Source organism: Cariama cristata, unplaced genomic scaffold, assembly GCF_000690535.1.
Source record: "Cariama cristata isolate BGI_N322 unplaced genomic scaffold, ASM69053v1 scaffold11421, whole genome shotgun sequence".
Classification (NCBI taxonomy): Eukaryota; Metazoa; Chordata; class Aves; order Cariamiformes; family Cariamidae; genus Cariama; species Cariama cristata.
In genome coordinates, this window is record NW_009599930.1 from 6940 (window position 1) to 19857 (window position 12918).

Genomic DNA, 12918 nt, shown 5'->3' on the forward strand with positions numbered 1-12918 from the left:
ATTATGATATATTTGTAGCAGGCTGAGTAGCACCATGATGTGAATTCAGCTCAAAACCCAAATATATATAGATTTAATATTTTTACAGTACTAAAATACTAAAGCATTGCGTTAAAAAAAGTTTTGTTTACAATTTAATTTACTATACAACTCTCCTGCTTTTTTTTTTAATAGAAATTAATGATTTAAAACCACCACAGCAAGCCAGCTGCCTATTTTTTTTTTTTTTTTCTATTTAATCAACGGAATCACACAGAACTAACCCTGTTTCATTCATCTTGTGTAGGCATCGGTCTGCTCAATCTTCCTGGAAAAGAGGACACTTGCACCAAGAAATGACTTACACCACAATGTACATAATTATCAACACAAAAGCAATCTGCCATTCAATATTTGAAGAGCATACAGATCTTTAAAAACAGCAGAAGCCCAAGCTAACTAGTTGTAGTCTGTCGCATGCTGCTAATTATTACCTGTGGTTAATATAAAATTCTTTCCTTAAAACTGTACATATTTGAGCAATGAACTTGTCATAATAATTGTAGAAAACAGTTTACAGTATAGCTGTGTGAGATGAGCACCAGAAAAACGTGTTTTGTGTACTAAAGTATTCCCTTATATCCAGTAAGCCCCATTTTTGCCATAACTGACTGTATTAAAAATGGATATGTAGCCCACTAGCAGATGCATGGCTAAAACAAAAGTATTTAAAAGCTTTTTTTAGTTTAAAAAAATTATCTTTGCATTTTAAAATCAAAGTAAACTCTTTTTTTTTTTTTTTTTTTTAATGTCTTAGTACCTTAGCATTGTTCAAGTTGCCAAGCTTAGGTAGACAAAGTGCTTTTGAAACACTATTTTAAAAAAAAATATCTCTCTATATATTTTATTGTCCTTTTCTAGGACTTGACTGGATGAGTAAAATCCAGAGGTCTTTGTAATTTCCATATGTTAAAAAGTAAGCTTATTTTAACACCAGGTAAATTCAATACATACATGAATGAAAAGGTCCTCCCTGTTGTCGAAGAACACGTGACTACATCATTGACATTTTGTTATAAAGGCATTAACTGTTCGACTGTTAAAATAAAGACACCATTCTCTTAGATAGCACCATGGTTTTAGAATATCCAAACAAATTCAGTGTTTTGCTGTCTATTCATTATGTTTTATACTTATCTACTTTGTTAAATAAAATCAAGAGACTAATAAGATTACAGTAAAAACTGCATGTTAAAAAGCCATAATTCCAGTATTTCAGTACATCATAGATTCAGCACCAGATGTTATTTTAAGATTCCTGCAGTTGTAATACTACAGTATTATTTTTTTAGGGTTTTTTTGCTCCTGTTCCATGACTATGCAAACTTGATGACATTAGAAGTGGCCACAGATGTGCAAAACTGTAAGGAAAAAAAAAATATCCATTTGCAGATTCTCTCTTTCAGTAATGGAGCCAGTGTTTTCAAATGTAAATTGTGAAACACTTTTTTGTTTTGTTTTTGTTTTTGCATAGGATGCTTTGGTCTTGTTTCCTACGTGCCATCTGTGACCACTTAAAAATCAGTGGAAAATAAGTGCGCTAGTGAGATTACCTCTTTTTGCTGGTGTGCTGAGGCTTTTTCCACTGATGAGTTTCGTAAAAACACTGTTTTCTTCTCCACCCTTGCCTTCCCCAAAACCTAAAGAACGACGACCTACTGACAAGGTGTTTTTTTTTTTTTTTCAAATGAGGTAACCAACAAAGGTGTGAAGTTAGATATATCGGTTGTAAGGCCCTGTAACCCGTGTAAAGGCATATGGAGATGTGGTTACTGTGGAGTCTGTGGTGACCGACAGTGTCCTTTGTGCAAGAGACTTGATGAAGCGCACGTACGTTGGCTCAGAGGGTTCGTGTGGCTCAGCAGGCTCCCGCTTTGCTTTTTTGCCGTAAGATTTCTGAGGCACGTAGTCTGGACCGTACTTTTCACATTCCTCTTCTTTCTCTCTTGCCTTCTCAGCCATCTTTGCCTCCCACAGAGCCAGACCGTGTTTTGGCTCATTCATACTCTTGTGCTGGTAAAAGACAAGGGATATTCTGGTGGGATGGTTCCTGTTGGGATTTTTTAAGGGAGTCGTTGCGTGGAGCTCACGTTTTGCGCACTCTATGAGAATTGACCCATGAGATGGAGCAACTGCCACTCCTCCAATGTCTGGATCCAGAAAGCTCTGCTCACTATCTGACCAGACTTCATCGGGATCCTCTTTTTCTGGATTCAGCACATCGGTTTTATCTAAACCACCCTGGGGAGTAGTCCTATCGTGGTTTTGACCTGGAAGCATGTTAGACAAACCGTTAACTGCGTGTGAAATCATTTCACTATCCTTATTTTGGAGATGGAGTGAATTAGGAGGACCACTAAACATACTTGGAGCAGAATGGTAGTCGTGTGCTAAATGTGGAGGGGGCTGCACGTGATGATGTTCACTGGTTTTACTCATGGAGGCATAATCCATGCTCGGATTACTCAGATTTGATTTTAACCTTGAGGCAACCTCCATAAAATGGCCGTCAGCCTCATGGGTGGAGTAAGAGGAAAAAGACCCTACGTGGTGTACATTTGGTCTAATGGTGCAATTACTGAAGGAGTCTACCTGCACATTTTGGTTTCCATAATTCAAGTACTTGGGACCAAAACTCTGGTTATTCCCAAACCTATGCTGGTATAATGTTTGAATGGGTGGTAGACTTAGTTTAGACATATGGTCTTGGCTCTGGCAACTGTACAAGTCCACGTGCTGATGCTGGGAAGGGTAGGAGCCCAAGTAAGAGGGGCAGTTGTCCATAGGTATGTTTCCATTGCATTGGTAGGGTGGATATTGGTTATTTTGACTTAATGATCCTGAATAAGGGTTCATGGGACTGGAAGAATTCAAATAAGACCCTGCAGGCTGTGATGAGGTTGTATAGAGGTTCATGGGACTGGACCCTCCATAGGGATCTGAAGTGTATGAAGAGCTTGGATAAGCACTGGCTGGATTAGGCAGCCTTACATAGAGATTTGCAGAACCTGAACCCGAGTAAGAGTTAAGAGGATTTGACTGAGGGTTGTTAGGGAGAGTGCGCTGTGGATGTTGCTGCTGCTGCTGTTGTGTGGCTGATCCTGAAAGACGTAAAAGATCTGTAGATGTGAAAAGAAAAAAAAACACACAACAAACAAGGTTTTTTTTTAAAAAACACACCACCAAAACTAACAAACTACATACTGTATAGACTTTTCATGATACATATCTATGAAGTTTCTAAGAAAAATATATCACATGATACGTTAACAGAGGTTCCCTTTCTCATATCTCAAATACCATCCTTTAAGAAGCTGAATAAAATACTAAGGCTACTCATCCTTTTTGGCATGTATCCAGTGTGATCAGATGCTAGTGGCAATGGGGAAAAAAAGGACAGTGCAATCTGTTCAGAGTCACATGCACAAAATCCAAAGAGTTGAATCATCATTTAAGTAGCCCATGAAATGGAGCATCAAAGTGCTCCCAAACAGCCGTGCACAAGGTGACCTTCTTTCCCCCAAGAATAAATAATTCTTCTCATCTATATTAATAGAACTGTCTCAAAAAAATGTCCCTAGCTTTATGTAAAAAATCAACGGTGACATTCACTGACAGAGAGAACAGTTCAGTAGCAAGTGAGATTAACGGAAGATGTAAGAGCAAAAACAGCATTCATTGAAGTAAAATGGCACCGTTTAATGGTTAGAACCCTAGCCTGGGTCATGGGACAGCTGACTTCTATTCACAGGTATTTCAGTGACCTTCTGGGTGGCCTTGGATGTATCGCTTTTTTCCTCTCTGAGAAAGTTGCTGTAACAATAAAATAGTCATGATGAACTCCTTTGCTCAGGACTCTTAAATCTACTGATGAGATCTGCCAGGGATTGTTAAGTGGATTTTTAAAACTCTTACTCCACTATGGAAAAATCTGCTCTGCTTTTGGTCTTGAAGCAGAGAGTATAAATAGCGGTAAAGAGGTTAGGCTTGAATCCCCTCAAATTAGGAGGTTCTCTGTAACGGTGGCAGGCAGTGTGTGATGTGTAGGTCATTCTTTCTTTGGCAGCAGCATCACACACTTCTCTTCACGGCTTCCAGCACTACTAGTCTTTTAAAAGTACTTTACAATACATTGGATGGCAAGCACAGTTTGCAAAAGCACCAGATTTCTACAGGTGTTAACTACCCAACAATAAAGGATTTCTCATGCAACTTTTTTTTTTTTTCCTTACCTCCTCCAGAGTGGACCACAATTTGGCACTCTAGTATTTATAAATACACAATATGGATATTTACCTTCAAGAATTCGCTTTCCTTTTTACTTTAAAATGTTGTTGGGCTAAGAATAATGGTTTTCTTGAGACTCATTATAAATGGCCCTGATTTCTAGGAAGCTTACCACTGTTGATAAGGATCCCGATCAGATTCATGTGTTTACCTGCTAGCTGCTTTGCATGACCTGCCGCCTCAGAGTTGCCTTGCTTGTTGCGTGCTGCAGCAGACTTATCTCTTTCAGCTTTGCTAGACCCATTCTCCAAGGAGGAAAGCTTTTCTGCAGCTGCTTTCTTTGCTTCTAGCTTCCTTTGCCGGCAGGTCTTAACAGGCTCTGCTAACATCCTTACTTTTCGGCGAAAGGAGGTAAGGACCTGGATGCTGCCATTCCTCTTCTTCTCCTCTTGGCCTTCAGTGCTTCCGAACTCATCCACATCAGAGACTTTGTATAACGGGAGCACGTGGAGCTGCTCATCTTCTGGTGTTTGGCCAATTTCACGATTGTCTTCTCTAGTTAGTGTGCAAACCTGTGGGAAAGGTGCGTTAGAGTAACTTTCTCAAACCAGTCTGAGGAGAAGAGATCTGAAATACTACCCCGTGCGTTTCACCTTGCCCTGCCACTGTCAGCGTTGGCATCTGGCAAGCTATTTGTAAACTGTAAGCTTCTGTGCAATTTATGCGTATCACAACAAGCCTCCAATTTCCTTTCTTCCATTGCTCTGTTGGACAGTGTTAACAGAAACAGAAGGTGCGTATATAGCTATTTCTTGTACTTGTGATGAAATGAACGGTACAGTTAGGGATTACTCTATCGTGAAATAAACTCTGTGATCCATTGTACCGTCGCCAGGGAGCTAAACCGGTGGAACCTGGGACTTTGTACTCACCTGAAGATTTTTTCACGGTAATACATTAGCTAGCTACCTATTAGAAACAGTGTGCAGTAGAACGTACTGCCATCGTATTTCACACCCCCTCACAATGGCAACTTCCAGGACTTTGCAAAGGAGCAGGTCACTGTAATGTTAATAATAAGATTTAAGGAAGTTACTGTTGTGTCATGCAGCATGCTCATTGTGTTAACTCCAGCTAAAACAGATATTGGGAGGATCTCAGTGGAGAAAGATGCTGATACAGACATATTCTGTAGCAAAATCATTGCATCAGCCAGTTTTAGGAAGAAAGCTCAGCTAGAAATATATATTGTATTGGTGGTGGTTGACTTGTCAATTAAGTCGGACCCTGGAAACAGGAAAAATTTAGTTGGTATTAGAAAAGTAGATATTCTCTTTGGTCATAATAAGAGCTGCACTGTCAATCTAGGTAGCTGCTTCAAATCACAACCGTGGTGATTATTCAAAACTGAAGATTTTTCTTTCTCACATTTATCCCAACTGTTGTCACAGAGAGAGTAGGCAGGGAACAGGAATAATCCAATACACATTGAAAACCAGCTCGCTTTTCTGGTATCTTCTACAGGCCCTTTGCCCTACATGCTGGAGATCATAACTGAAGAGAGTAAAGGGTGCATGTACAATACAAAGGATGGCAAGGCTTGCAGACTTTCTGCTCATCCCAAGCAGGCATGAAATCAGCAACTTCCAAAACTCTCCTGGAAAGAAGTTATTTGTTTCCATTTTTATTTTATTAGAAGATATAATCCAAAGTTGTCAGAAAAAAAAAAGTGTTTCAAGAGGACAAATATAAACCATTTTGTGCCAGGAACACTGAACAGGCATTTCGGCTCTGCTGGGACCTTCTTTCTGTTGTCTCCAGGGTTTCTCTTTTACCAGTTCTATGTGAAACCTTTCTTTAATACACTGTAAGTCTCATTCATTTGAATGAAAAATTGTGTAGGGGGTAATAAGTTAGCTCAATTACTGCCTATTGTTTCTTTTTTTAGCAATCCGCGTTATGCAAGTATAAATTTAAACAGACGGGAGATAATGAATTAAATATATGAAATTAGTGCTGGAGTAAGGAGGCTATATACATCACAGACTTACCAGAGTGCTCCCGTTCTGCATATTGTGCAAGTCTCTGTGAGCATGAGCGCAAAAATCCAGGCAGGCAGTGACCCCTGAGAATGGGCGACCTTCTTTTAAACCCAGGCGACACTCAGGTGCTCTGTGCTCATACTCGATCTGGAAAGAGATGACAGGGATCACTGCAACTGAGCTGGATGCTCCTGTATATGGAAAGAGCACCGAATGCTCTGCTGTGACAACACGCAAGTCTCCTAACATCTTGCAGGTGGCAACATACAGATCTTGAAGGCAAATAAAATCAAGCAATTCGATGGCAATTTTGTATCCATACTTCATTCCTTGCTGCTTTGTCCCCTGTTACCTTCCGTCTCTGATGTGATTGTGAAATTGGCCAATAATACTTTTCCTTGCGTATTATTTCTGATTCTCTGCCAGTGGTCGGTGTTTTTACGTGACAAATGCAGCCCGCGGTTTCAGCGTCTGGCACTGTAAGAATGATATGTTTGTGGAGACTGGAAATATACCAAGCTATTAAGGGAAAATGGCTTTAGAAAACTGACTTCAGAATGACTTAATGAAAAATAATAATTTGCTTTTTGATTTGTAATATTTTGGCGCACTAAATGCATATTTCATTAGCTTAAGTACAACTCTAACCCCTGACCAAAAAGAGAGATAATTCAGTCAAGATAGTACTTTCGAACCATGGACTCATTAAGGAGCTTTACAAAGAGTCGGTGATGCAACAATAAACCTTACAGAAAAAGAAAGGTTTTTATAATGGAAGATGAAGCCTTAGACAAATGACAGTTTCATATTTTATTTAGAAAATTAAAAATGAAACCATGTTTGTAAAATGCTTTCCTGAAATTCCTGAACCTTTCAAGTGAATGCAAAAAAAAAAAAATATCTACCCTTAATGGAACTTAATGGATCCTATTTTAAAGTGGAATTAGAAGTTTTGCCAAGTCTTGATCCAAGATCACTAAAAAAGATGTCTAGTTTGCTCACAGACCTTTATTTTTGGAATATTTACTTCCCTGGAATCTGAAAATAAAAGCAGAACAAAACTTGAAACATGTAAACTTCTTTGGAATTAAATGAGAGTGGTCTGAAATGTTACCCAGACTATAATTGTCTGATTAAAGTATACTGGTACAACTGTTCTCTGAGATGTTCTGTTGGGTCCAGTTGGAAAAAACAGACCCTTTCCAATTCTAGATTTTAATCCAGTAGCAATCCAGGCTTGGATTAGAATAAATCCAGGAATTTGGAGTTTCTTTTCAGGATTCAAAGGGGACTGGTTTGAGGGCTTTTTGACTTTAGAACCTTTTACAATACCATAGAAATCAGGCCTCGATCATCTCTCTTTAAAGCTACTGACAGTAGCTTGATCAGGATTTCCCCACAAATACAAGGTCTGTGTGAAATTCCTGAAACAGGCCAAGCTATACACACACCTTATTAGACAAGGTAAAAACTGAAACTTGTAAAAGCATGTATTTCCAACAAGTGTCAGGCAGGACCACGGCTTACATGCAGAAAAGTTCCTTTGTGAATTTTGGTGGGAAAAGAAAAGCAGCCCAAGCAAAGAACCATTTTATTGTTCACCACCCCCTCATTTTTTCTTCGTCCTTTTCCTTTCTTCTCTTGCAGAATGTCTCTCAGAGATTTGGACAGATAACCACAGTTAGTGGGCACACGGCCACAGTTTCCTCCATAATGAGTCTCCAAACATTATCTCATCAGGTAAGTGAAATTGGGAAAGTCTGTACTGAACCTGCTTACCCTGTCTAGTTGCTACGAAATATGCGGTAAAGGAGTGAGTTTTACAGCAAATAAAAATGGACAGTTTTGTGTTAGTTTGTTTGTGTTACAGTTGAGAATCTGTCTTGTGCTGGTTGCTACAGCATAATGCTGTCAACAGGAAAGAAAGAAGACGTCATAGTTTGCAGTGATGCTGATAGTTTGAAGACTCTAAGTTCTGTGAATGTTTGTAATGGTAGTGAACCTGAGGAATGAAAATGAAGGCCAACAGCTATGTGTTTGCAACGGGTATGTTGTCAAATTTTCATGCGAGTATCTGAAAGACATTTGGTAAAGGAACCTCATAAAAGCTTTGAATGTGCTAGTATCTGTGAACACTGCTTCACAGAAAATATGCATGCACGATCCGCTCATGCAAGAAGGCTGGCGCAGGCACTTGTGTGCATATGCAGGGCTGAGTGTGTTCAAATATGAAACTTTGCTTTAAAAGCGTGTTTGTAATGGCTATTTTGGTGAAAACTAAATTCATCTGCCCCTTGAGAGAGCAGAACTGAAACTGTGGCTTCAGGACTCGAGTGCAATATGATACACTGCCTTCTGGCACTGTTGCCAATCTCACACTGTCTTCATGGCTGTTTTGCTAGTTTGGCTGGTGACTCACGCTAAATCCAGAAATTTGTGTTGTAGAGCTGAAGGGTTCTGCTCAAGTGTGAAGTAATTTTATTGTGTTGATGTAGGTGAAAAGATTAGTTCTGTTTAGTGGATCAAACTCTGCTAGTTTTACTTTTGAAAGCATTTTAAGTGGAATTGTTCATTTCCATTCGTCTTTACCCCGACGTGAAAGGAATGCTGGCACAAAATGTACGTAATGGTTTGGCGCAAGGTTGAAGCGTTGGCAAGTGTGGTAAAAATCAGGTTATTTGCATGACTGCTCCAATTCCTTTTTTTCCCCAGCATACCTGGTTGTTATATGCATCAGGCGCAAGCTTCTTGTAGGTAGGTGCCATCAGGGTTGACAGGTTCTGCAAATTGGATTCTAGTTTTTCTTCCTGTTAAGAGATGAAGTAGAGTTCAATGACATTTCTGTACTGTATGTATGAGATCCAAGAAGTTAGGGTCTTTACACAACTGTGTTTACACTGATAGCTGTGTAAAGGCCTAGACTGTTATTCTTGTTTAGACAATAATCGTTGTGAATCTCCTTTTAATTTCATTGTCTCACAGCTTCTAAAGCAATGACATTTCCGTACTGTATGTATGAGATCTAAGAAGTTAAGGTCTTTACACAATTGTGTTTACACTGATAGCTGTGCAAAGGCCTAGACTGTTATCATTCTTGTTTAGACAATAATCGTTGTGAATCTCCTTTTAATTTCATTGTCTCACAGCTTCTAAAGCAATGAAGTAGTAGTGTATTGTGATCCTTGCAAGAGGACATCACATACTATAATCTTAATTTGGCTTAGATTAAGAAGAATCACATTCTTCAACATAGAGTTATTTTAGATCCAAGTGTGATGATCCTCGTTATTTTCACTATTGGAGTTTTGGGAAAAGAATACTCTTCAGAAAGCTTGAGAGAAATAGTATCAGAATGGTCCATCAAGTAAATCTGGCTAATTTAAGGGTTTTGCACATTGCAGTGACTGCACTTCAACACACTGAAATATCTTTTTGAGCTGCAATTTAAAATTATTTAAATACTTCAGACTTCAAAAAGTTCCCAATTCTTAAGCAATGACTCGTAGTTGGTGATATGGAAGTAGGAATGACCACACTTCTTTTTTTCCTATAAGGAGAGGTACACACTCTCAAAATGAAGGGCTCTTTAAAAATGAAGTACTGTAATAACATACTCCAAAGTTGTTTCCCATCCTCTCAGGATGAGAATCCCAAATTCAAAACCTCGCTCATATGAGGCCCTTATTTTTAACTTCAAGTGCATAAAGAACTGTGGCATACTAGAGTGGTATACTTGTTTTTAGGAGTTTGTATATTTTAGGAATGTGTGAAGAGCTGTGAAAAACCTATGGGTTTGAGAGGGGAAAGACATGTTTGGTGCGTTAAAAGTTTGTATCTCCTGCTCCGGGACTATATCCTAGTTTGGGACTCCAAAATGACATTATGAAACTGTCAAAAATATCTTGCTGTGACCTTGTGGCTGCTGCCAGAACTTGGAGCTTTTGTATGGCCCGTAGGTTATCATTTGTAAGTGTTACTTCTCGTTTTTATCAGTGAGGATCCTATTTGTGTTGTATGCAAACTGTGTTTATGCTATGGGACCCAGCCCCTGATCTGAGTGCGTGCTTTGGCTGCCCGCAACTTTCTGTGGGAACAAGACTGGAGAGTAAAACCATCTTCCCTGCTCAGATCTGGCTTCCATGGGAGGTAAATCCAAGGGCACAAGTTGGAAGAGTGCTCTGGTGGGCTCTGGCCAGGTATCCAACTTAGAAAATTTAGGGGGTTTAGGATTGGGGGCTATGATAAAGAAGGCCTTGTGCCACACCACGACTGAAGGATAGCTATTCTGTAATTCTCGGGGCCGCAGAAGAGTAGTGGGGAGGAAAACTGTGTGTTAATTATGATGATATTCTAAATGGTGTGCTGTTCTCAGCACTGGCCATAGGATGCAGAAGTACCTGGCGCTCTGATCATGTGAAAGAAATGCTTAGATTTGTGTAAGACAGCAGAATACAGTGAAAGCTGTGGACCTATGTGTCAGTACCCAAGCAGGGGACTAAATTTGCATGTGCTTGCCACAAAACAGACTGGGCCATTGGAGCCTCCCAGACACACGACTAGCTGGAGGTGTCCAGGAGTCACTGCAGTCATAACTTCAAAGGTAACTTGTGCCCAGGCTAAGGTCAATGTTTTTTTTTATTACTCTGACTCGTTTTAAACAGTTGCCAGTTTGCTGAAACACAGAGCCCAGTCTGAAACATTCAGCGGGGCAGGCCTGCATGTAGAGTGAGTCTTCCTATCCTCCTCTTCCCACCGTCATCTCAGAGTTTCATCGTGTTTGTCTCTGTGCGGTCTGCTCTGGTTCCCAGTTGCAATGTTACATGCCTTCAGTTGGTAAACCTTCCGCTCTGCCACTGGGGAATGCCCAACTGCAGCCCTAATACAGCCACAATTATTCAGGCCGTGCGATCTCTAATTGCGAAAGCTCACAAACATGGTTTCAAGTCTCAGGGCTTTTACCAGCTGTCAGAATTTGGACAGTCAATTCAGCTGGCTCAGTGACTGGAATCAATCAGTGTGACTGGCAGTTATTTAATTACCCTACATGTATGCCATTTAGGCAGGGCTCTGGCCCCTGGTCTCTTGTACTGTATCTCTATTTGCAGAGTGACAGAAAACATTTCCTTGCAAATGAGGCTCATTTTAGAAATGGACACCAACCTCTTTTGGGTCATCCCCCATCAGCTTAAACTTTCTTGGAATCTTGCTTCTGGCAAACTTACAACCATTGTAATACATGCTCCACGAGCAACCAAAGGAAAATGAAGCACCACAAGTTTCAGGGTCCAGCCCTTGACATGCGCAAGTCCGTCTGAAAAATAAGAGAATATGGCTGTTAGCAGCAGGCGGGTGACCCCGGGGCACTCCCGCAGCGGGCATCGGCATTCTGCCAGCGCTCTGGGGAATCACTGGTCTTGGATCGTCTTCCATCAGGAAATAATGAAGAAATGAAAGAGGGAGGCATGTGCATTATAACAGAAGAATTTACTGGAGTGATTAATTTCATAGCTGCAAAGCCAGGACTATGGGATTTCTACGCTTCTGTGAGAAACCAAGCTTTGCTCGAAAGAGGGTGTGTTTGCGTGGTGTCTTGTTAGCTAGTGATGTTTGTGGTACCTGAGAGGGGCATAGGCTGACAGCAGTGCAAGAATGTGGGAGCCCTCTGACAGGGGCTAAGCAATAATTCCTGAAATATGACTCTACCCATGAAGCCAAAGAAATTTTAGTCTAAATGTTCTTTGCTGTCTGAAAGACATGGGAAAAACGATGTAGTGCAATTTCTTTAGATTCAGGCTAGCTTCTGTAGGCTTACAGTATGACTTAGTGCTCTAGTTCTTATTTCAAGGTTGAGATATCTGCTGTCCTGGGCCCTTCTGAGATGTCTTCCTTTAAATATGCAGAGATGCTTCACAACTCTGGGAAGATGTTTCTCCCTGATTTCTAAGAACATTCACTTTGCTTTTCTCAGAAGGTTTGTGGGTTTTCAAACTGCCCGAAGTAGTTGGAAAGGTTACGCGTATTTCAAGGTAATAACACAAGTGGAGGTGCCAGGTCCGAGGCTGAAGGTGGGGTTGCAAGTTTAGCGAGCATTACCCTTTGTTCCACTTACTCTTCGTTCAGGGCGCATCGCCGGTTCGTGAGCGTGCCATACTTCCTCAGGGTGTCGGTGAGTTCAGAGTAGAGCTTGTCGGCCAGACTTGTTGGGATTCCCTCCCAGACCAGGATGAGAATCACGATCACGGCCGTCTCACACGTGTGGCCCGCTCGCTCACGCACCAAGCAGAGTAGCTTTTCCTCCTGACTGCTTCTGCGGACTACCTGCATGCACAGCAACACACACCCCCAGAGCCCCAACACAAACAATGCGTTTCTTAATGTGAAGAGCAAGAGAATAGGAAACCTCAGCATTAGTGCGTGAGTGGGGAGGTTACTTCTACTTCTGTCGTCTTCTTTGTTTCTGGCAACTCGGTCTATTTTTCTCATTTAGTGACATGGGCGAGGGCTACCCTTTCTGTTTAACGAAGCTAAGAGGCTAAGCCTGGTTGATGGCATGGAAAGCCATGGTGGTGGAAAACAGCTTTGCAAAGGTATCCCCTGTGTCTGATTCAGC

At 40.8% G+C, this 12918-nt stretch overlaps 1 protein-coding gene across 1 annotated transcript in view; it reads right to left on the reverse strand.

The window, feature by feature from the left end:
- Window positions 1-774: 774 nt before the first annotated feature.
- TET2 (tet methylcytosine dioxygenase 2) overlaps window positions 775-12918 on the reverse strand; it is a 22724-nt gene continuing 10580 nt past the window's right edge. The window contains exons 4-9 of the mRNA XM_009709857.1: window positions 12418-12626; window positions 11469-11619; window positions 9026-9115; window positions 6318-6455; window positions 4478-4838; window positions 775-3158 (exon numbers count right to left, since the gene is read on the reverse strand). Coding sequence (XP_009708159.1) covers window positions 1753-3158; window positions 4478-4838; window positions 6318-6455; window positions 9026-9115; window positions 11469-11619; window positions 12418-12626 — 2355 coding nt within the window. The 3' untranslated portion in view covers window positions 775-1752. The remainder of the gene's footprint in view (window positions 3159-4477; window positions 4839-6317; window positions 6456-9025; window positions 9116-11468; window positions 11620-12417; window positions 12627-12918) is intronic.